The sequence below is a fragment of the Lucilia sericata genome, unplaced genomic scaffold (assembly GCF_015586225.1).
Source record: "Lucilia sericata isolate MDLA Ls3-8-SP2 unplaced genomic scaffold, ASM1558622v1 Contig000970F_arrow, whole genome shotgun sequence".
NCBI classification, from domain to species: Eukaryota; Metazoa; Arthropoda; class Insecta; order Diptera; family Calliphoridae; genus Lucilia; species Lucilia sericata.
The window spans coordinates 51,676-73,177 of NW_023994953.1; the positions used below are offsets into that span (position 1 = coordinate 51,676).

General features: G+C 30.1%; 3 protein-coding genes across 5 annotated transcripts in view; 2 read left to right on the forward strand and 1 right to left on the reverse strand.

Moving 5' to 3' along the window:
* The window catches only part of LOC119609368 (la-related protein 1), a 38,040-nt gene extending 25,123 nt beyond the window's left edge, over positions 1 to 12,917 (reverse strand). Inside the window, exons 1-2 of one of the 3 annotated variants that reach the window (XM_037964119.1) lie at positions 12,273 to 12,917; positions 6,904 to 8,018 (exon numbers count right to left, since the gene is read on the reverse strand). In XM_037964119.1, coding sequence (XP_037820047.1) covers positions 6,904 to 7,791 — 888 coding nt within the window. In that variant the 5' untranslated portion in view covers positions 7,792 to 8,018; positions 12,273 to 12,917. Of the gene's footprint in view, positions 1 to 895; positions 917 to 6,903; positions 8,019 to 8,087; positions 8,629 to 12,272 lie in introns of those variants that run through there. The other 2 variants (XM_037964120.1, XM_037964122.1) reach the window with 2 other exon arrangements.
* A 1,058-nt stretch (positions 12,918 to 13,975) lies between these two features.
* Positions 13,976 to 17,105, forward strand: LOC119609370 (glutamine--fructose-6-phosphate aminotransferase [isomerizing] 2). Its single transcript, XM_037964124.1, has 2 exons — positions 13,976 to 14,135; positions 14,203 to 17,105. Exon 2 carries the CDS (start codon positions 14,446 to 14,448, stop codon positions 16,489 to 16,491), a length of 2,046 nt encoding a protein of 681 aa, XP_037820052.1. The 5' UTR covers positions 13,976 to 14,135; positions 14,203 to 14,445; the 3' UTR covers positions 16,492 to 17,105.
* A 1,087-nt stretch (positions 17,106 to 18,192) lies between these two features.
* Positions 18,193 to 19,744, forward strand: LOC119609371 (26S proteasome regulatory subunit 7). The gene has a single exon (XM_037964125.1). The coding sequence runs from the start codon at positions 18,346 to 18,348 to the stop codon at positions 19,645 to 19,647; it is 1,302 nt and encodes a 433-aa protein (XP_037820053.1). The 5' UTR covers positions 18,193 to 18,345; the 3' UTR covers positions 19,648 to 19,744.
* Positions 19,745 to 21,502: the final 1,758 nt, after the last annotated feature.

The window sequence follows — 21,502 nt, forward strand, 5'->3', positions numbered from 1 at the left end:
ACCACCTATAGACTGACGTGATATTCGTCAGTAGCAGTATGACTCACGAAAATTACAAGCCCTTCTTTAGTTTCCGAGAGCAAATCTACGCAACCTAACTGCAGTGGTGACTGGCCATTGGCATTTTGGGCTACATGCTAGAACACTGAACTTATACCGCAATGACGTCTACACGAACTGTCAAGACGAAAAGGTAGAAGATATTACTCACTTCCTCTGCCATTGCTTGCCCTAGCTGAGCATAGAACCTTTTTCCTGCACGATTTTACGGTTCTATCCGAAGCTGATATTCAAAAGATAGAATCCTTTATTCGTGCGACAAACTGATTTGGATAGGAATCCAATCAAATCCCAATATTTTTATCAATCGTGTTTTCAACCAAAAAGTAACTTTCCATACAAAAAACTAATTTTCTCTGAAAAAATGAATTTTTGCCAAAAAGTAGACTTTTCGCCGTAGAATCAAGTTATCACCGACTTTAACCATCGAAAAATCACTGCCCTTAAACAAAAATCCAAAAGAAAGCAAAAAAAAATTGCTCCACTAGTATAAAAATCCGATGTAAATGATAAAAAATCGCCTATATTTGGACTCGAAAAGTTATGTACAAAATCGTTTATAGAGTAATATTTTTTTCGTTTGCGAATATACAACCAAATGTTGACAAATTGTTTACAAAAAAATTAACCCTAAAACTATAAACCAAAGTGCATTTACAATAACAAAACTGCTGTTGCTCTCAGTTTTAATGAAGAAAAAAACTTGTTCTGGAAAACAACAACAAAAGACAAATATACATTTTTTTAGGTCATTTAAAGGTTAATTTAAATAATTAAAAATAGCAAATAATAAAAAATAATGAAATATATTGTAAATGATAAAAAATGTATTTACTTTTGTTTTCATTTTGTTATCGTTATCGCTTGCTCACGCTCTCTTTATAATTTATTGTTAAATTTTGTTAAAAGGTTTCTACGAGAGAAACTTACACGTACATAATGTTTTTTAAAAAAAGTTAATTTTTATTAACAACAAGTTCAACAAATTAAAAGTCAGTAAAATCCAAAACAAATATATGGAGTTGAAATAAACTGCGCACTTAATTATTTATTTATAGGTGTATAACACACATATTTTCTCTAGATGGTTAAGCTTTATTTTTTGTAGTTGTAAGATTTTATAAATTATTTATTATAGTATTTTAAATTTGGTAATATTTTTGTCAACAAAATTGGTTTTTTATTATTCTTTTTTTTTTTACTTGAAACACTTTATCAGCAATTTTTTGTTTGTTTGAAAATCTGTTAAAGAATATTTTTTTTTGGAAAACAAAATTCTTTTGTAAATTTTGTTTTTTCGGTTTTTAACTTAATTAGTTGTTTTTATTAGCCGTTCATTTTTTCGATTTTCTTGAAAATATTTTTATTTTATTTTTTTTTAAATTTTGAATGTTATGTAGCCGCCTTTAGTATTATCACTATTATGCTAGTGGTGTAGGTTGGTATGCAATACCACCAAAAAAACAAAACGTAAATATGTTTGTGTTTTTATTTTTTATATTTTTGTTTTATTAACAAAAATATACTGACGAAACTAAAAGTTCAACTATATAAAACCAGAAACAAATTATTTTGAGATACATTTTGTAGATATTGACGTATCTGCTGCATGTACACAATTCAAAAAAAATAAATATGGATAGTAAAAAACAAACTACATACATACATATTTAGAAATACACTTTAAAATACGCCCATAAATGTTTAAAAGTTTTAGGCAGGCAAAAAAAAATGGTTATAATTCATGCAATTGCTATGATGAAATTTATTATTCAATTAATGTTTTAAAATAGGATTATTACGGTTACAAATTTAGTTAGCATTTTTCCAAATAAATTATGCGCAAATAATCGTAAAAAGAGATTAATACACATTTAAAGAGAATTTAAGTTATTATTTTTATTTTTAGGCAAGCTATTAAACATTTGAACTTAATGAAAGTTCAAGGAATACTTAAGTCATTGCGCCTTAGAATCTAAACACATATTAGAATGATTAATCTTTCTGAATTGTTTTGAATTCTTAATTTTATGTTTTCGCAGGGATGCTGACGTCAATCGAATTTGACAAATTTAATAGCATTTTCACTGTGATAACATTTAAAAATATTTATGTATTTATGATTAGGCTGAGAAATTAAAAATACCTAAATATTAAAAATAATATAAAAAATTATTATTGTTAAGAGTTTTTTTTAAGTACTTCGTATTTAATTTCTTTTAAATTTCTCGAGAATTTTTATTTAACAAAAAATAACATCCGTTTCTTGTTAATTATAAAAAATATAACATCAAAACCATCAAAACCAAGATAAAAGATCCCTCATAATTTTCTTCTTATTGAAAAGCTCGCATCTTAACTTAATTCATTATCGAATTAATCTTCTAAAACAAAAATATATCTCTTTTGTAAATCCATATAATGAATCAATAAAGAATGAATTACACAGGCGGACAAATTTAAAAAAATCAAACGCAGGTGCTAAGGTCAGAAGGTAAGCCTTCTGATATCTCGAAGGAGAATGAAGATATGACAGATGTTAAGTCTTTATTTTAAAGTAGATAGAATGAACTTTCAGATGGCAAACATTTTATAAATAAAGTTGTCGTGACGGTATCTATCTATCTATCTATCTATCTATCTATCTATCTATCTATCTATCTATCTATCTATCTATCTATCTATCTATCTATCTATCTATCTATCTATCTATCTATCTATCTATCTATCTATCTATCTATCTATCTATCTATCTATCTATCTATCTATCTATCTATCTATCTATCTATCTATCTATCTATCTATCTATCTATCTATCTATCTATCTATCTATCTATCTATCTATCTATCTATCTATCTATCTATCTATCTATCTATCTATCTATCTATCTATCTATCTATCTATCTATCTATCTATCTATCTATCTATCTATCTATCTATCTATCTATCTATCTATCTATCTATTACCTATCTATCTATCTATCTATCTATCTATCTATCTATCTATCTATCTATCTATCTATCTATCTATCTATCTATCTATCTATCTATCTATCTATCTATCTATCTATCTATCTATCTATCTATCTATCTATCTATCTATCTATCTATCTATCTATCTATCTATCTATCTATCTATCTATCTATCTATCTATCTATCTATCTATCTATCTATCTATCTATCTATCTATCTATATATCTATCTATCTATCTATCTATCTATCTATCTATCTATCTATCTATCTATCTATCTATCTATCTATCTATCTATCTACCTATCTATCTATCTATCTATGCCTTGCCCTTGACAAAACCTAGTCGTGGAACCTATTTCCTAGCCATTTCAGCCTGAGACTCTGTATCATAGGACAGTGCCAAATTATCTCCTCGATTGACTCCACTACAATACTAGCCCGGTGTATAGCTGTCCCACTTACTGACAAAGGCCCTAACTGAGCAGTGCCCCGTTAGCATTCCTATCAGAATTCTTAGACTGCGTCTATCCAGTCCTATAAGTATTTTGGTAGCTCCTATATCAAGTTTTGACCATGGGGCCTTTGATGCATTGCAATCCAATCTACTATTCCAGGACTGGTTTATGATGTCACGGATTCTTTCGAATATAAGCCTATAATGGTGACAAACGTTCACTTAGTATGTACATAAATATTTTACTTTATTACTGTTTTTGTCCCACTGTATTTTGCTATTAAATCATTCAATACACACAGAAACCCAATACATATTACTATTTCTCCCTCCAAAACTTTATTTTATTGCGTTTTAGTGAAAAATCAAAGCACCAAAAACCAAAAAATTTGGTAAACAAATTAAAACCACAAAAAAGAAACGAAAAAAACCTATAAAAATGAATAAAAAAAAACTAATAATTAAAGCATAGGTAGACAACAAAATTTAAAAAACAAGTTGTTTTGTTTTGGAGTTTAATTTTTTTGTTTTATGCAAAAAAATTTGAAAAGCGAAAAAAAATAATAAAAACAAGTTGCTATTGTTTTGTTTATTTTAAACGAAAAACACGTGTTGTTGTGTTTATAGAAGAGTATGTAGCAGAAGAAAAAATTCAAAATTCGTATTGTAAATATCGAAAATATTTTCTTAAGAAAGCTTTAATTTTAAGATATTTAGTATTTATATACATACATATTTGGCAAATTATTAGAAGGTTATTGAAATTAGAATTTTGTATATAATTGTATGTAATTGTTGAAACAATAAGATTTTATATAATACAAACTATTTGTAGAAATCTTGTTTAATTTGTTTCAAAATAGGTACATTTATATTTTGTGTTTTTAGCTTATAGTATAAGAAAAAAAATTATGCAATCTATACTTGTTCATTCCCAATACCAGACATACAGGTGTTTGATTTTGTTTGAATTTAGTTCTTTGATTTTCATTTACTTTTCACTTTTCTTTTTATTTTCTTGTACTACTTAATGACTAAATAAATAAATCATCATGTTTTGTATAATAAAAAAAACTGAAAATTTGCCAAGCTACACACCCTTCTTTAATTTGTTTGAAATAGCACGATCAACACATATCAGAGTTTATTTTTTATTTTTCGTTTTTTTTTTTTTTTGTTCTTTAACAAACAACCAGATCTAATTGCCACAAGAAAAGTGAAAGATTCATATGAAGAAAAATAAAGCAAATAATAGTTAATATTTTTATAAAAATGCCAAGGTCATTTTTTATACCCATTTTTGAATTTTTAATTGAAACTAGATATTTAAAGTAAAGCAAAAATACAATTTTATATTTATTATACATACATACGTATTATAATAGGAAAGAACGTATAAAATCCCTAAATAATTTTTGAATTGTTTAAGAATTATTAAAGATGTTATAGGCACTCAAAGCACCCTAAATAGAAGGGTAATGTTTGTTCGTAATCGATAAACTCAGGAACTACGAAACCTAACAAAATTTCATATATATGGTTCTGGGATCGTAAGTATTCCTGTTTTAAATTTCTCCGACAGATGGCGTCGTAGTTTTAATTTTTAGTCAATTACACCTAAATCGCTAAACCGATTAGATCTTTACGTGTAGAGTCCAATCGAGGACCTGCAACGCGGACCGGGCACCACTAGTTTGTATATAAAACTCTTTAATCTCAAAAAAATCCCAGAAAAATCCAAATGCATATATATTTTCTTGTAACAGATTATACGATACATACCGGTAGTTCACTTAAGGATAAACAATTTCCAAAAGAAATAATTAACAGGACTAGCATCGCGGTTCAGATTGTTTAAAATGGATATCGCATAAAAATTCAACGTGCTTTAAATACTATAAACCACATCTGGATTCAAAGCACTTAAGCTAAAGGAGAACTAAAATTCAAAGGAGCGAAAAAACATATTTTTGGCAGACCATTGTTATAAGAGGCTCATTGCATTTTTGGAAATTTTTTAAAAACATTATAGATTCTTTTTAAATTTCAATGTCCTTTTTAAAGTTTTAAAAGGTGTGAGTACAATCCCCAAAAACACATACAGTTGCTAGTCAATGTATGAGTCATAATTTTTAGCAATTAAGCTAAATATTTCTGATTTCGAGTGTAAAATTAAGAAAACTAGAACACTATTTTACTTAGTATTTTATGCTTAAATTATAATCTAGTTCTGTTTCATGTCCTATTCCTCTTTAGAAGAAAACATACGCACTCTGTAACTATTTAAAAAATAATAATTTATTACAAAATGAAGAAAGAATCCAATATTTAAGTGATGTTTGCTAAACACTCAATATCATATATATATATTTTTTTTTTTAATATTGCAACTAAAAAGTTTTTTAAATATTGCAACTAAAGAGTTCTCTTGGGTACATCCTTGAAATATACATATCAAATAATATATACTACCCAATGAAATATTGGTATTATTTCTCACTGAAGCTTTACCAATAGAGGCGAAAAATAATCTCAAAACAAATGTAAAAATGGACCATTTATCTAAAATATTACGAGTTAGCAAAACATAACATTTACATATTTAAAGAAGAAATAAAAACAGTTTTAGAATTTCACACATTTAAGTTTTATAGAGAATTTTATCTAGATTAAAATTTAAAACCATTTTTGTGGAGTTATATCAAGTTTTAATAATTCTAATAGCAAGATTCCCAAAAATTCGAGGGTTAAATTTGAAGGCGACTATCGTTTTTACTTAAGATACAAAAACTATTTTTGTTACAAAATTCTGATCTCATAGAACGACTACAGCCTAACAAATTTTTAACACTGTGACAGAGGTTAAACTTTTATTTAATTAAAGGTATCTGCGCGTTGGAAATATTCGATATAGACAAGTGTCAATTTTTGATTTACAAATGATTTTAGAAAATCGATTTGCCACGGAAGGTTTTTGCACAAAAATGACCCGAGAAAAAGGTTTTCGTTATTAGAACACTACTAGCTACCACGTAGTGATAGGGCCTAATTTATACCCTTATAACTCTAATGTACACTTTGGTCTCTGGGTTTTTAAAATTTTATTGGCCTGTGTTAACATCAAACGAAAAATAATTTAATTAGATACATAAAAGTTATTATTCTGTTTTCTGTATCCATTTACTAATATAAAAACAATATATTCCGGACCAGACCTTTTTACGGAAAGTTTCTTATAAAAGTAACATCCGTCCATTTCCAGGCTTTATGTCATATTCATTACACAAAGGGATTCCCAATAAGAATATAAATTAATAAATAGAAGAAAATGGATGTGTATCCCTGCACAAATTAAATCAACAGTACATACTACAAAAATACATACTAATAAAATAAAAAGAAACTGAACTTACCTTCCAAGCATTCACCTTTGGCGGTGGAGCAGCCACAAATTTTTTGGGTTGTGTGGGATTAGCAGCGGCAGAGGCAGTGCCAGACGATTGAGCTTGAGTTTCACCTTCTACGTTCTTAGCTTCACTACCACTGCCAGTATTTTCAGCACTAGCAGCACTGGGTGAAGAATCTTTGCGATCTTTTTGTTGTGATTTATTGCCGCCAGCAGCTGATTTACGAGGACTACCACCACGTTGACGTTGGCGTGATGGAAATTTACGTTCACCATCTTTATCAGTGGAGGTACCAGCGGCAGCAGCGCCACCACTATTACCTCCATTGCCATTACCACCATTGCCACGACGTTGACCATTGCCAGATTTTTGATTACCAGAGGATTGACCATTACCACCACCGCCACCATTTTTGACATCACGAGGTTTATCTTTGCGAGCCTTTTTACGATCGCGGCGATGATGGGAAACCACTGGTACAAAATCGCCATTATCATCGACTTCAGAAGAATTCTCAGCGGTAGTGTCGGCATGGGCAGCTGCACGCTTTTCACCAGCCACATTGGCAGCAGCTGGTGCTACTTCTTCAGCTGCTGCGGCCACTTCATCGCTCCACGATTTCATAGTTTTGACACCAGACTGATTTTCCTTATTATTGTCGTTCTTATTTTCCTGTTTAACAGGATTGGCCGTGGTTTTAGTTTCTACAGCAGCGGCTGTAGTAGCTGTTGCTGCAGCTGGAACTCCTTTCTTGGCTTCAAGATTTTGCAAAACATTTGCATAAGAGTTGGTGGATGAACCACTTGCAGCAGCAGCAGCAGCGGCCGTAGTAGCAGCTGCAGTAGGAGCCACAGCAGCAGCTACTGCTGTGGAAGTTTCTTCCTTGGATGACATAACTGAGATTGGTTGTTTCTGGTCTAGTCTTCCAGAGTACAATAACGTCTCGTGCGTTATTTACTCCAGAATTAAGAAAGCAGACGTATTGGAAACTCTTTGGTGCTTCCTTGCCCACTCAAAACAATCACAAATTGCTATTGACTTTCTCACTGACACAGACAGTATAATGTGCTCTGCAGTAGTTTAAAAATTAACAAAACTCCAAAAGATTATAAAAATCCAAACTGAAAAAAATACAGAAAACAAATAGGTATTAAATAATTTTCACAATTAAATATGATACCAGTACATACTGCTGAACAGCTACTAGAACACTAGTGCCAAGTGCTCCAAAGGCCGTCTTTGAGTTACTTTTTAATGCACACACTACCTGAGTGTTGGGTTGCGTTTTCCAATCTTATTGTCTATTACAATCTTAACATTTTTCTGCAGATTCTTATTTCCTCGTTTTCCCTATACTCTTTTAACTAATAGTTCATTTGACTAGATTTCTTCATTAGATTTTATTTATTTTTCTGTAGTGGTCAGTCGGTCGATTGTAGGTTGGTTAAATTTTTCTTTACCACCTCTTTCTCGGTCGCCTTTTCCTCTTTGCTTCCCTTTACTTTTACAAGTCTTGAGTTTTTAATTATTGCTCCTACTAGCCAGTTACTTTTCAAGTTGACATTTTAAACTTTTTAATGTGTATCACAATTATTTTCAGTTTTTTCTACTTAAACTGCAACAAATTACAATATTTCACTATAATTTTCATTGATTTTTTATACAACAAAAAAATTCTTTATGATTTTTTTTAAGAACTTTGTCGTAATATGTTTGTGTGTGATTGAATTTTGTGGCTTTTGCTTTGGTTTTTATTTTTATTTTCCTTTTGATTTTCTTTTCTTGGAGTTGTGTTGTACATATGATGTGATGTGAAGAAGAAGATGTGAGGTTAGAATTCAACTTTTTTTCTTCCTATTCCCCTTTATACCCCACACACTGACTTATAAGAAAATCATAGTAAAGAGATGAGACAAAGAAAAACAAAATAATAAAACATCTACACAGCTGTTTTCGAAAAAATGGAGGGGAAATAGAAATCAGTATGTCAGGGTTGCATTTTTATAACGGCTTTTTAAACAAGCGCACAGTGTAATGATTTAGGAAGAAAATTATATGGGAATTCCTATATATTTTTTTATATACGATAGATCTTCAAATTTATTTATAAATTCCAAGATTTGTTTTGCTTTTAGTTATGGAGCTTTAAAAAGGTATATGAAATATCTCCACTATTCATGAATTGATTTCAAATGAATTCTATTTGGAATAATTTTAAATTAATTTTTTTAATTCGGCTTAAAATAAATGTTTTATTCTTTTAAATCATTCTGCGAATTTTAATTCTAAAAACTTAATTCATTGGCATTATATTAGATTAATTCCCAATTATTATTTACATATATGAATGAATTCAAGTGAATGATCATTTTTAATTGTTTAATTCCTTCTATTACAAATTGAATGAAAGAAAAAATGTTTAATTAAATTTTCAATATATAGAATGTTTTTAAATTATAAAACAAAACTTTCATTATTCAATCTATTTTAAATTGTGAATGGTTGAAAAATATTTAAATTCAATTTGTAATAGCTTGAATTCAAACAAAATTTTTATCATTCCAAAAAAGTTTAAAAATCAATAAGAATTTCTGAAAATTTGGTAGATTTAATTTGTTACAGAATGTATAAAATATGTAAATTTAATTCATTCAAAAGGAATTCAACATTATATTGGAAATAATTCATCATCGAATTAATTCAACTACATCGAAAGCTTAAAGAATTGAATATTAGAGAATGAGTTTGACGAATTGGTAATTAATAAAAATATAACTCAGTTTAAAAAAATAGGGAATGGATTCTTTTAGAGCGATCTACGCAATATATATCTCATTTAACCCATTAAAGTCCAAGAAGAAACTTGAAGTGAAAAATGGTTTTTCATGATTTCTATTGATTTAGCGTAGTCTAATTAAAAACAAAAACTAAAAATGTGTACTTTTTCGTAATTGTTTTATTTTCAATGAATTTTCATGACGTTTAGATAATAAATATGAATTCCACATAACTAATTTTGAACCAAAAAATATTTTAGCCTAATTTGTACAAATACATAAATCAAAAGCTTCCAAAATAATATATGATTTTACTGAGAGTTACCGCAGATTATAAAGTATCCTCATTTGGGAACAGAGGACGGAAAATAACTTTATTTTCAAATTTAGGCAAATTTTTCAAATTTGTATGCATATTTATTTGTAATATTTTTTAAAATGTTTGTCAGTTTTTTGTCGTATTTATAAAATATACATTATGAATGCGTTTGAATATATAAACTATGAGGTGAAATATGATATCATTTACTAACCCATTGAGAACTAAACCGATATTTCTACAATTCATCTGAGTAAAGGTAAATAGAAATATTAGGAATTTTGTGGAAATATTTTATATTTTTACACGTTTCTATTTTACAGCTCTCGTAACTGAAAACGTATATCCCAAATATTCAATCTGCAATTTTTCAGATTATTAAGAAACCTAGAATTGTACTTTGGTTTATAAAAATACATTCTGAAAAAATTTAGGGATTCAATAAAATATAAAACACAAAAATCGGAAAATAATTTAATGTTGCAATTGTTGCTAATATTTTGAAAAAAAAAAAAATTACTGTTATGTATTTCAAAAAAATCTTTTTAGAATATTTTAGTTGAGATAATAGAAAATATACAAATAAGTTATCCATAGTTTTAATAAAATCCAATAATACAAACCAATAACCTGTGAAGACTGAAACCAAATTAGGGAATTTGTATGGAAACCTAGTGTTATAGTATTTATCAACGGATTTCATTGAAACTTGAGAAAAATATATTATGGAGAGCCTTATTTATAACAAAACAAAAAATAAATTAAACCCTATATTTATATAAAATGACTGTAATTTCTAATTTTGTTGATTGAATAAATAAATAAACAATTGATGTTTTGTTTCGAGAAAATTGTGGGTGAAAATGAAAAACTGGTATCAGACTCTAGCAACTTAATACAAGTGCAAATAATAAAAACTTTTTACAACAATTGTTTCTTGTTTACAATAAAATTACGTGAATTGTAAAAAACAGAATTTAAAATAACAAAAGCCACCCAAAAACACTCTTTACAAGTGAAAAATTTAATTTTTTATAATAATTCCTTTTGATGCAAGATTTGACACTTGTATACTTAAACTCTTAGAATTACTTCATTCAATGTAAGAGAGAATAATTGAGTTTGTAAAACAAGTTTTTAACTTAATTTTAATTAAATTAAAAAATTGGAGATATTTAGAAACTTAAAAATTAAATTTTAAGAACTCAAATACGTTGAATCAAGAACTATAAAATTTGAATATCATATGAAAAGAGAATTGAATACCTTTTAATTAATTAATAATAATCATCAAAGTATAACGGTAGTTTTTTTTAAAAAATAAGATTCCACCTCAAAATAGACAAGTCGATAGAATAGTTCATATATTGGTCCAAAGACTAGGCCCTAGAAAACACTTTAGACCTGTTCAAAGTTTAGCAATAAGTTCTTAAAGCGTATAATTAAAATTGCAATTAAATGTCTTTTAAAATTATTAACCTCGGTGAAAGCTATTACTGTTTGTCTGGCTTTGATCTCCTCCAAGTATCCACAAATTCATATAAAGAAGATATGTATTTTTCCTTTTCTAAAGTTAAGTAACCGAAAGTAAAGTTGACCGAAATCAAATTTCAAATAGCAACCTAACTTAAATTTGTACAAAATTGGTTATTGGTGTACCGTTGTACTTTTGAAGATCGTATTGTACCAAAAAAGTACAATTGTACCAATTCTGCCAACGCTGATCTATAACAATTTTTGCTCTAATAATCTGTCATTGAAAAAATAATTCTATCTGTAATGAACAGATATCATAATATTGAAAAAAGCAGACAGACAATTTCCGTATTTTAGCCAAATTAAAATTTAACTTTTAATTTAAATTTAAATTGACTGTACAACCAAGGTTTCTACAGGATATTAAACATATAATGTATTTTATTTCCTCTTCCCATTTAGCGAAAATCTAAAACACTGTACCAAAATATGCAACCAAGTGCATAATTATTCGATAAAACAACACTGGATAACAGCTGATGACAGACAGTTAAATAAACGAAGGAGAAACTTTCGAAAATTTCAAATTCCAACTTGAATGGAAAAACAAATATTTATAAAGAAAATAAAACAATTTTTGCAAAATATCCTTATGCGAATCTTAATTTCACAATACTTCTCATTATAAAATCATAGATACTCTATCACCATGTTTCCGATTTATGTTAAGATTTTTACAAAGCAGTTCGAAAAGAAAACAACAACACAACTGTTACTAAATTATTAAAAATAAGAATACTTACCAACAAATCCAAAGGGAAAGAGAGGGAAGCAAATGAATTTGTATTTTATATTAAAAGAAAATTAACAAAAAATAGTTTCGTTTTCTTTTGATTGTTATTTAATTTTATTCACGTTTAGTACAATTTTTATTTCTTTTTTATTTTTATTTGTTCACAAAAAAACTTCCTCAATCACTTTTCTATTACGCTGTTGCTTTTAAAAAAAATATATATTATTCTTGTTTTTGTTTTCGTTTCTTTTATTTCTCCTTTTGCAGATTCTCTCCGTTTTTCGAATTTACGTTTCACGAATCCGTGGAGGGGTACGAACGAATTAAAATGTATAGCAAACAATACGTAATTTGACAAGTCGTAGAATGTCACTCGAAAGAAACTCGACGATAAAAAACGAATTGTGGTCAAAGAGGAAAAAAATTATTTTTTTTCGTTTTGCGTTTGTCAGAAAAATCTTTGAAGTGATTTTATGCACTTTGTGTCACGATTTTGCACTGATCTTTTATTGAAAATTATCACTGCTTTATTTAGATGTCACTTTTGCACACTTTCACAACACTTTTCACCATATTTCAGTGTAAATTTTTAGAAAATCTCGTGCGACCGAGAAGACATGTGGTTTTTGCCGTTGGTAGAAACTTCGAAAAGAACGATGACATTTCTGCACAGATAGACGAAGGGGAAAAAACATGAGCGGCGGGGAATATGGCAACCGCGTGCAAAGTTTCTTTTGTTTTTCTCTTCTTTTTCTACTTTACAACTTTGTTTGACCACTTTGTGGAAGGGAAATATCCAAAATTTCTCAAGTTTTTATTTTTATAACTAAATATTTTTATAAAAATATTAATCGTTTTATTAATTGTTTTTAATAGTTGGTGTTATTTGTTTTGTTTTCTTTAATTTATTGACCATATTTGGCAGTTAATAAATAATTGTTAAATACAACTCTGAAATTGTTTTCGAAGTTTGTTTATTGACAAGAGCGAAAATAAATTAAAAAAACGGAAGTTAAAATTTTCGAAAAAAGTCTTTAATTCAATAAAATGGTTGTTTTATTTAAAAATACATTTTAAAATATTTAGATCGTGGTTCTGTTGCTGACAACAGTTTCATGAAAATTATCGATTGAATGTTTACTTTAGGCAAAATTTCTCTACCATAGTCCACTTTTCCTTTATATTATTCTATTTTGGAAACGTTTGTAAGTTGCTGTGTCTAGAAGTGTTTCTAGTAGAGTCGTTCACATCTCCACATTTAAATTTTGAAATTTTATGTAGGACCAAAAATTGATTTTGAATTTTGAATATTAAAATTTACTTTACTTACTTATTCCGGACCTTTACCTTACAGTGTAGAGGTTTTTTGCAAAGTGTTTTTCATTCTTCTCAATTTTGTGCTATTGATCTAGCTGATCGAGGATCGATATTAAGTACTAACAGGCTTTTGTTGACAATATTAAAACTATGTATTTGTGAATATTTAAATTTTGAGTGATGTTTTCTTATTAAAAAAAAAACAGTTTTTATTTATTTTGTATAATACGATATACATAGTTATTTATTCGTTTAATTTTTAAATATATATAAATTTATATAACTTTCCAATTGTTTATCTTTTAGAACTTCTAACTGTCGCTTTAGAACACCCATCGTTGTTATTCTTGAAGTCCGACGCCGTTATCATAAAATTGGATCGGCGCTGGAATCTGCTCCATTCTTATTTTGTTGTTTTAAATTAGCAGGCGTGTTTTTTCTAAATTGTTTACAGTAAAAGTAATTTGCAATTTAGATTAATTTTATCATAAATTAATCTCAAAAGTAGGCTAAAGACGGTCTAAACTAATAATAAATTAAAGTTATAAAAAGAAAAGTAAATCACAAAAACAATAGTTTACTTTGCATTAAAAGAACTCACTGCTAATCTCAATTGTTTACAGAAATACAAAAACAACAAGAGAAGCCAGAGGGTGTTTGTTGTTTGCGAGTACCAAAAAGGGTGGTGTACAAACAAAAAAAGAATACATTTTATCAAAAAGCAAAAATTATCAAGTGCATTAACAAATTGCGTTACGTGTACGTGGTTCTTTAGAAAGAATAATATAAAATTATACAAAAATTTATAAAGTGTAACTAAAGTAAACAAGAAGAAATAAACACTTGTATAATTATTTATAGAAAAAATGTGTGGTATATTTGCTTACCTAAATTACTTGACACCAAAAACACGCCATGAAGTGTTGGACTTGTTGGTCAATGGCTTGAAACGTTTGGAGTATAGAGGTTATGATTCTACGGGTGTTGCTATCGATGCCTTGGGTGAACACCATGACATCATGATGGTGAAGAGAAGTGGCAAAGTAAAGGTTTTGGAAGATGCTATAAATGAGCTATGTGCTGGCGCAGATTATACGGCTCCCTTGACTACACATGTGGGTATAGCTCATACCAGATGGGCTACTCACGGTGTACCTTCAGAACTCAATTCCCATCCTCAACGTTCTGATATGGACAATAGTTTCGTGGTGGTGCACAATGGCATTATTACCAATTACAAGGATGTAAAAACTTTGCTGGAAAAACGTGGTTATGTATTTGAATCTGAAACTGATACTGAAGTCATAGCCAAATTGGTTCATCATTTGTGGCAACAACATCCTTCATATACATTCCGCGAGTTGGTGGAACAGACCATCCAACAGTTAGAGGGAGCTTTTGCTGTAGCATTCAAATCGAGACACTTTCCTGGTGAATGTGTGGCTTCACGACGTGGCTCTCCTTTGCTGGTGGGCATAAAAACTAAAACCCGTTTGGCCACCGATCACATTCCCATACTCTATGCCAAAGAACATCGCCCTATGGGTCATGGTGGCCTGCAGCCCGTCTTGCCTATAGTCTCTCGCGCCGAAATTCATTCGGAATTTATGCCTTTAGAAGATTCGGAAGTGGAGTATTTCTTTGCTTCGGATGCTTCAGCCGTAATTGAACACACCAATCGTGTTATTTATTTGGAAGATGATGATGTTGCTGCTGTTAAGGATGGTGCATTAAGTATTCATCGCCTCAAACGTTGTTTAGATGATCCCCATGCTCGTGAAATTACCACCTTAAAGACAGAAATACAACAGATTATGAAGGGCAACTATGACTATTTTATGTTGAAAGAAATTTATGAACAGCCCGAATCAGTGGTTAATACTATGAGGGGAAGAGTACGTTTCGATAATCATACCATAGTCTTGGGTGGCATTAAGGAATACATACCAGAAATAAAGAGATGTAGACGTTTGATGTTGATTGGTTGCGGCACCTCGTATCACAGTGCTGTGGCCACTAGACAACTTTTGGAAGAATTAACCGAACTTCCCGTAATGGTTGAATTGGCTTCCGATTTTCTGGATCGTCACACGCCCATATTTCGTGATGATGTTTGCTTTTTTATTTCGCAATCCGGCGAAACCGCTGACACTCTAATGGCTTTGAGGTATTGCAAACAACGTGGTGCCTTAATTGTGGGCATAACAAATACTGTAGGCAGTAGCATATGCCGGGAATCTCATTGTGGTGTTCATATTAATGCTGGTCCTGAAATAGGCGTAGCTTCAACTAAAGCCTATACTTCACAATTCATTTCGCTTGTAATGTTTGCCTTAGTAATGTCCGAAGATCGTCTGTCATTGCAACAAAGAAGACAGGAAATCATAAAAGGTCTCTCCAATTTAGCGGATCAAATACGAGAAGTTCTTAAGCTGGATTCTAAGATTCAGGAATTGGCCAAAGATTTATATCAGCACAAGTCTCTTCTAATTATGGGTCGTGGTTATAATTTCGCCACCTGCCTAGAAGGTGCCTTAAAAGTCAAAGAACTTACCTATATGCATAGTGAAGGTATATTAGCTGGTGAACTTAAACATGGTCCCTTGGCTCTGGTGGACGATGAGATGCCTGTCTTAATGATTGTTTTACGCGATCCCGTTTATGTCAAGTGTATGAATGCCCTGCAACAGGTGACTTCACGTAAAGGTCGCCCCATCATTATCTGCGAGGAAGGTGATGAAGACACTAAATCGTTTTCTTCACGCAGTTTAGAAATACCCCGTACCGTAGATTGTCTTCAGGGCATTTTGACTGTCATACCCATGCAATTGTTGTCATATCATATTGCTGTCTTAAGAGGCTGTGATGTCGATTGTCCGCGTAATCTTGCCAAATCGGTAACGGTAGAATAGAAAGAAAAAGTTTCTTTGTTTCACCATGCTATTCCAAAAATCAACTAAAAACGTATATCTTATAAGTTCAACACAAAGTTAAAAAGTTTTATTGCATTTCCAAATTTTTATTTACATCAACACTGTATTTATATTTTATTATGGTCATAAAAAGGACTTTCCAAAAATATGAACATTTTTAACAACAACTAAAAATTATAGATTTAAGTTTAATTAACCTTATATATATGAACCATATACTACATATTTAAATGGTCTGTCGAAGTTGTGCCTTTTATTTTTTATTCCCTTAAAATAACATGTGTATACTGTTTTGTCTTTCTCTTTATTATGTTACAATTTTATCTGGTAGACTTTTGCCATCAAATTTAAATTCCATTACAAAGGTTTTATTTTCCTATTTTAATAGTCATTATTATTGTTAATTCTATATATTTATATGTAATTCTTTGTGGTTCTAACTTCAAAATTTATTTGTATTTGTTTTTTTTGTTAATCTGTGCAATTTCTCTATTGTCGTTACAAACTTAACAGTTTTTTTATATAATGCCATTTTTATTATCAAATAAAATAGTATTTTTAATCTACTTGACTTAGTACACAAATAAACAAATATTTACACAATTTTTCTTTATATAATTTTTAATGTGATTAGCTGTGAATTTAAATTGTTATGTATTTGGTACAACAATTTACATATATCGTCAAAAGCAGTGTTTAAAACTATCTTAGTTCGGCAATTAAATTTTGTTCCCAATAAAAAAACTACCATTTTAGATGCCACTGCAGAATTTATATCATGCATGTAATGTTTTGTATACATATGTTCCATTTTAATTGGTAAAGGAAAAATATCAATGGGAAGAAGAATTAATATCATGCAACTGGACATTTATAAAATAAATCCGGATGGTGGCGTGATTGGGGTCTTTTGTGGGGCTAAAGTTAAGTATGGTCCAATTTTAACCTAACTTAACAGTATGGTTTCTAGATTGTCAAACTCACATATTTATGCATATCAGTACGAGAATTCGGAGGACATTTGTATTGAGGCTATGTGAAAACACAAGCCGTGTTTACCATTTCAACTAGCTTCGTCATTGTGTCAAAAATAAATACATATCGTCACCTAAAACGCAAACGGCCCTATCTAACATTTTAAAAATTTTACAGGAAAAGCAAAAAACTATGTAAATTTAAAATTTTGTTTCTATCAACGCGATTTATTGTTATTCAATAAACAAATTGTTTAATAGTGAAACCTATCATTTGTTATGGAAGTTGACAATGGCGTATAGAAGAATGGATAAATTGGACATTTACCTTTAATATTTAAATGTTTTTGTAGATAGCGACTTTTGTTATTTGTCAATAAAATCGCAAATTTTGGTTCGAGGAGTCCAATTTTGTTTGTGAACATTTGTTTTGATGCAATATATTAGAATCAACAATAAAATCGATTGTGATTTTGTGGTTAGTTAGGGACGTTTGCGTTTTAGGTGACGATATGTTTTCATTTGGAAATAAATTCACACATAATTTGGTTGGCAAATTCGATCCAAAGTTGATAGGTAAGGAAATAGAGCATTGTGTATTATATTCAAATCGAATTAATTTTAACGATTTTTTGTCATCATTCATTATAAAACAGATGGCAACAAATCGTTAATGTCAGCGTTTTTATTTTTTGACATATGACAACACTATTTTTTTATTAAGTTGGCAATTCGCAAATTTTGACAAAACATTTTTGATAGTCATTGTGAAGCCGAAAAAAAGAAAAACATTTTTGTATATTGTGCAAAAAATTATTAATTGTTAGAAAGTATTTAAAAGAAATCATAAAGCCTGAAAATGCCCGATTACTTAGGAGACGATCAACGTAAAGTTAAGCACGAAGAAAAGGAAGAAAAAGAAATCAAATCATTGGATGAGGGCGATATTGAACTATTGAAGACCTATGGCCAGAGTCAGTACCACAAAGCCATTAAAATCATTGAGGAAGATATACAAAAAGCTGTAAAGCAGGTTAATGAATTGACTGGCATCAAGGAAAGTGATACAGGTCTAGCACCACCCGCTCTCTGGGATTTGGCCGCCGATAAGCAAATATTGCAAAATGAACAGCCGCTTCAGGTGGCCAGATGCACTAAAATCATTAATGCCGACTCCGATGATCCCAAGTATATTATCAATGTTAAACAATTTGCCAAATTTGTGGTAGATTTGGCCGACTCAGTGGCTCCCACAGATATTGAGGAGGGTATGCGTGTAGGTGTAGATCGCAACAAATATCAAATCCATATACCCCTGCCACCTAAGATTGATCCCACAGTAACTATGATGCAGGTTGAAGAGAAACCAGACGTCACCTATAGTGATGTGGGTGGTTGCAAGGAGCAAATTGAGAAATTGCGTGAAGTGGTGGAGACTCCTTTGTTGCATCCCGAAAAGTTTGTCAACTTGGGTATCGAACCTCCCAAAGGTGTTTTGCTCTTTGGTCCCCCTGGAACCGGTAAAACTTTGTGTGCCCGTGCTGTGGCCAACCGTACAGATGCTTGTTTTATTCGTGTTATTGGTTCGGAATTGGTACAAAAGTATGTGGGTGAAGGTGCTCGTATGGTGAGAGAACTTTTCGAAATGGCGCGTTCCAAAAAGGCCTGTTTGATTTTCTTTGATGAAATCGATGCCATTGGCGGTGCGCGTTTCGATGACGGTGCTGGTGGCGATAATGAAGTTCAACGTACCATGTTGGAACTTATTAATCAATTGGATGGTTTTGATCCCAGAGGCAACATTAAAGTGCTTATGGCCACCAACAGACCCGACACCTTGGATCCTGCTCTTATGCGTCCCGGTCGTCTGGATCGTAAAGTAGAATTTGGTTTACCAGATTTGGAAGGTCGTTCCCATATTTTTAAGATTCACGCTCGCTCGATGTCCGTTGAACGTGATATACGTTTTGAGCTTTTGGCCCGTTTGTGCCCTAATTCGACTGGTGCTGAAATTCGTTCGGTCTGCACGGAGGCTGGTATGTTTGCTATACGTGCACGCCGCAAGGTAGCCACCGAAAAAGATTTCTTGGAAGCCGTCAATAAGGTCATTAAGAGTTATGCCAAATTTAGTGCTACTCCTCGTTACATGACCTATAATTAATTTATAATTTAAAAAAAAATCATTCTGTAATTATTTTTAAATAAAACGAAAAAGAATTTCATTGAACGAATAGAGAGTAGTTCGAAGAATAAAAACATATTGAAATATTTTTATTAAAGAAAACATTGAAATTGCAATAAGTATTTTAGGGAGATCATAAAAAAATATTAGTTGTACTTTTTCAAAAAACATTTATGATTTCAAAATTTTCGATTACATATCGCTCATTTACTATAAACGTAAATCTGTATAAATAAACATTAAAGTAAGATTTAGATTAGAAACATATTAATCTCTAATTTTTCAAAATCCCTGATTTAAGTAATTTAAAAAATCGTAAAATATCATTAAACATTCAAGGTCATTTGTCTCGAAAGCGATATTCATTTCGATATATTCAAAATTGTACTTTTGCGTCTGTAACATCAAGAATGGAGAAATAACTTTAGAAGAAATGGGGAAATGTGTTTGGATTTTATTTCGAATGGCCTGTTGGAACAGGTCTGCAATATGCGAACGCAATTGGTTCATCACAATCGCAATTAATAGCAAATTGATTTTAACGTTTTTTACGGACTTAATAATACGATAATAAAATAAGTTTTGTTGAAACGAAAATATGTCTACCAAAATTTATGAGATGTTCCTTTAGAAAATTACTAAAACGCACAAAAATGGCTTTCAAATGTAATGTAATGATGTAATAATGGAATTCGACAAAAAAAACTTTTTAGGAACCTAAACTTATATTTATGAAACCTAAAATTATGAGGATCGGCCCGCCAATATAGCCCTCTTAAAGAAAATCAATTTATAGTTAATACATCATTCCAAAAGTTATCACTATGATGGAATTAATGAATTTTCTCTTCGTACTTGTAAAAAGTACTGGAACAGAAAAAACTAAATTTCTCTTTCAATAAATAAAAAATTTCAAACATTTTTTGTTTCAATGTACTTTTTAAACAAATAATTTATTTGACAATTTTTTTTCTATTTGCCGGAAAAAAATTTCCTGGCTAAAAGCGACAAGTTCTGGCAAAGAGAAACTATTATTATTTCCATGATTATATCCCAATTTTGTTCCCTTTTACAATTTCTGGTAAAAACCTGCAAACATGACAAGTAAAGCAACACAGCTTTTATATGAAAAAGAGTTTAAAATGTCCATAGCATTTATATTTAGTTACAATTGAATTAAGAAACGCAGTAAAAATAATTATTTAATTTATCAGAATAAAATTACATTCGATTTACTTTCGACTAGATTTGTGTACTAGGTTTTAAAACGAGAAAAATGATGAGAACTCGTTTTTAAACGAGAAATTTAATAGGATTTGGTTTACAGAACAGACAGGATTTACTCGGATTCGGTTTACACAACAGACAGGACTGGTCGTTGATTATTATTTTTTTATACTGATATTTATAATACTTTATTATTTGTTAATTTGAAAATTCAATTAAAAAACATTCATTTTTTAATTGGAATTGGATTAAAAAATTTTATAAAATAAAGAAGCATTTTGCTATACAAAATAAAATAAATATATATAAAAATAATAACTAAAATATCTTTGTTTTTACGTTATTGATCATTTTCTTAATGCAAAATTTTTTAGAAACTGATCTTCTGCAAGAAGTTTTACATGGAGGATAGGGTCAAATATAGGCCGATCCTCGTAAAACTTGGAGAAAGGATTTGTTTTTAATTTTTAAGAATTTTTTATCCATCCCTGCATAATTTCTCACACAACTTTTGTGCTTGCACTGTTTTGTTGTTATAAACAATATATTTGCTTCCAAAATCCCACTTTCTGATCTCTCGGATTCCGTTTATATTTACAATTGTAGA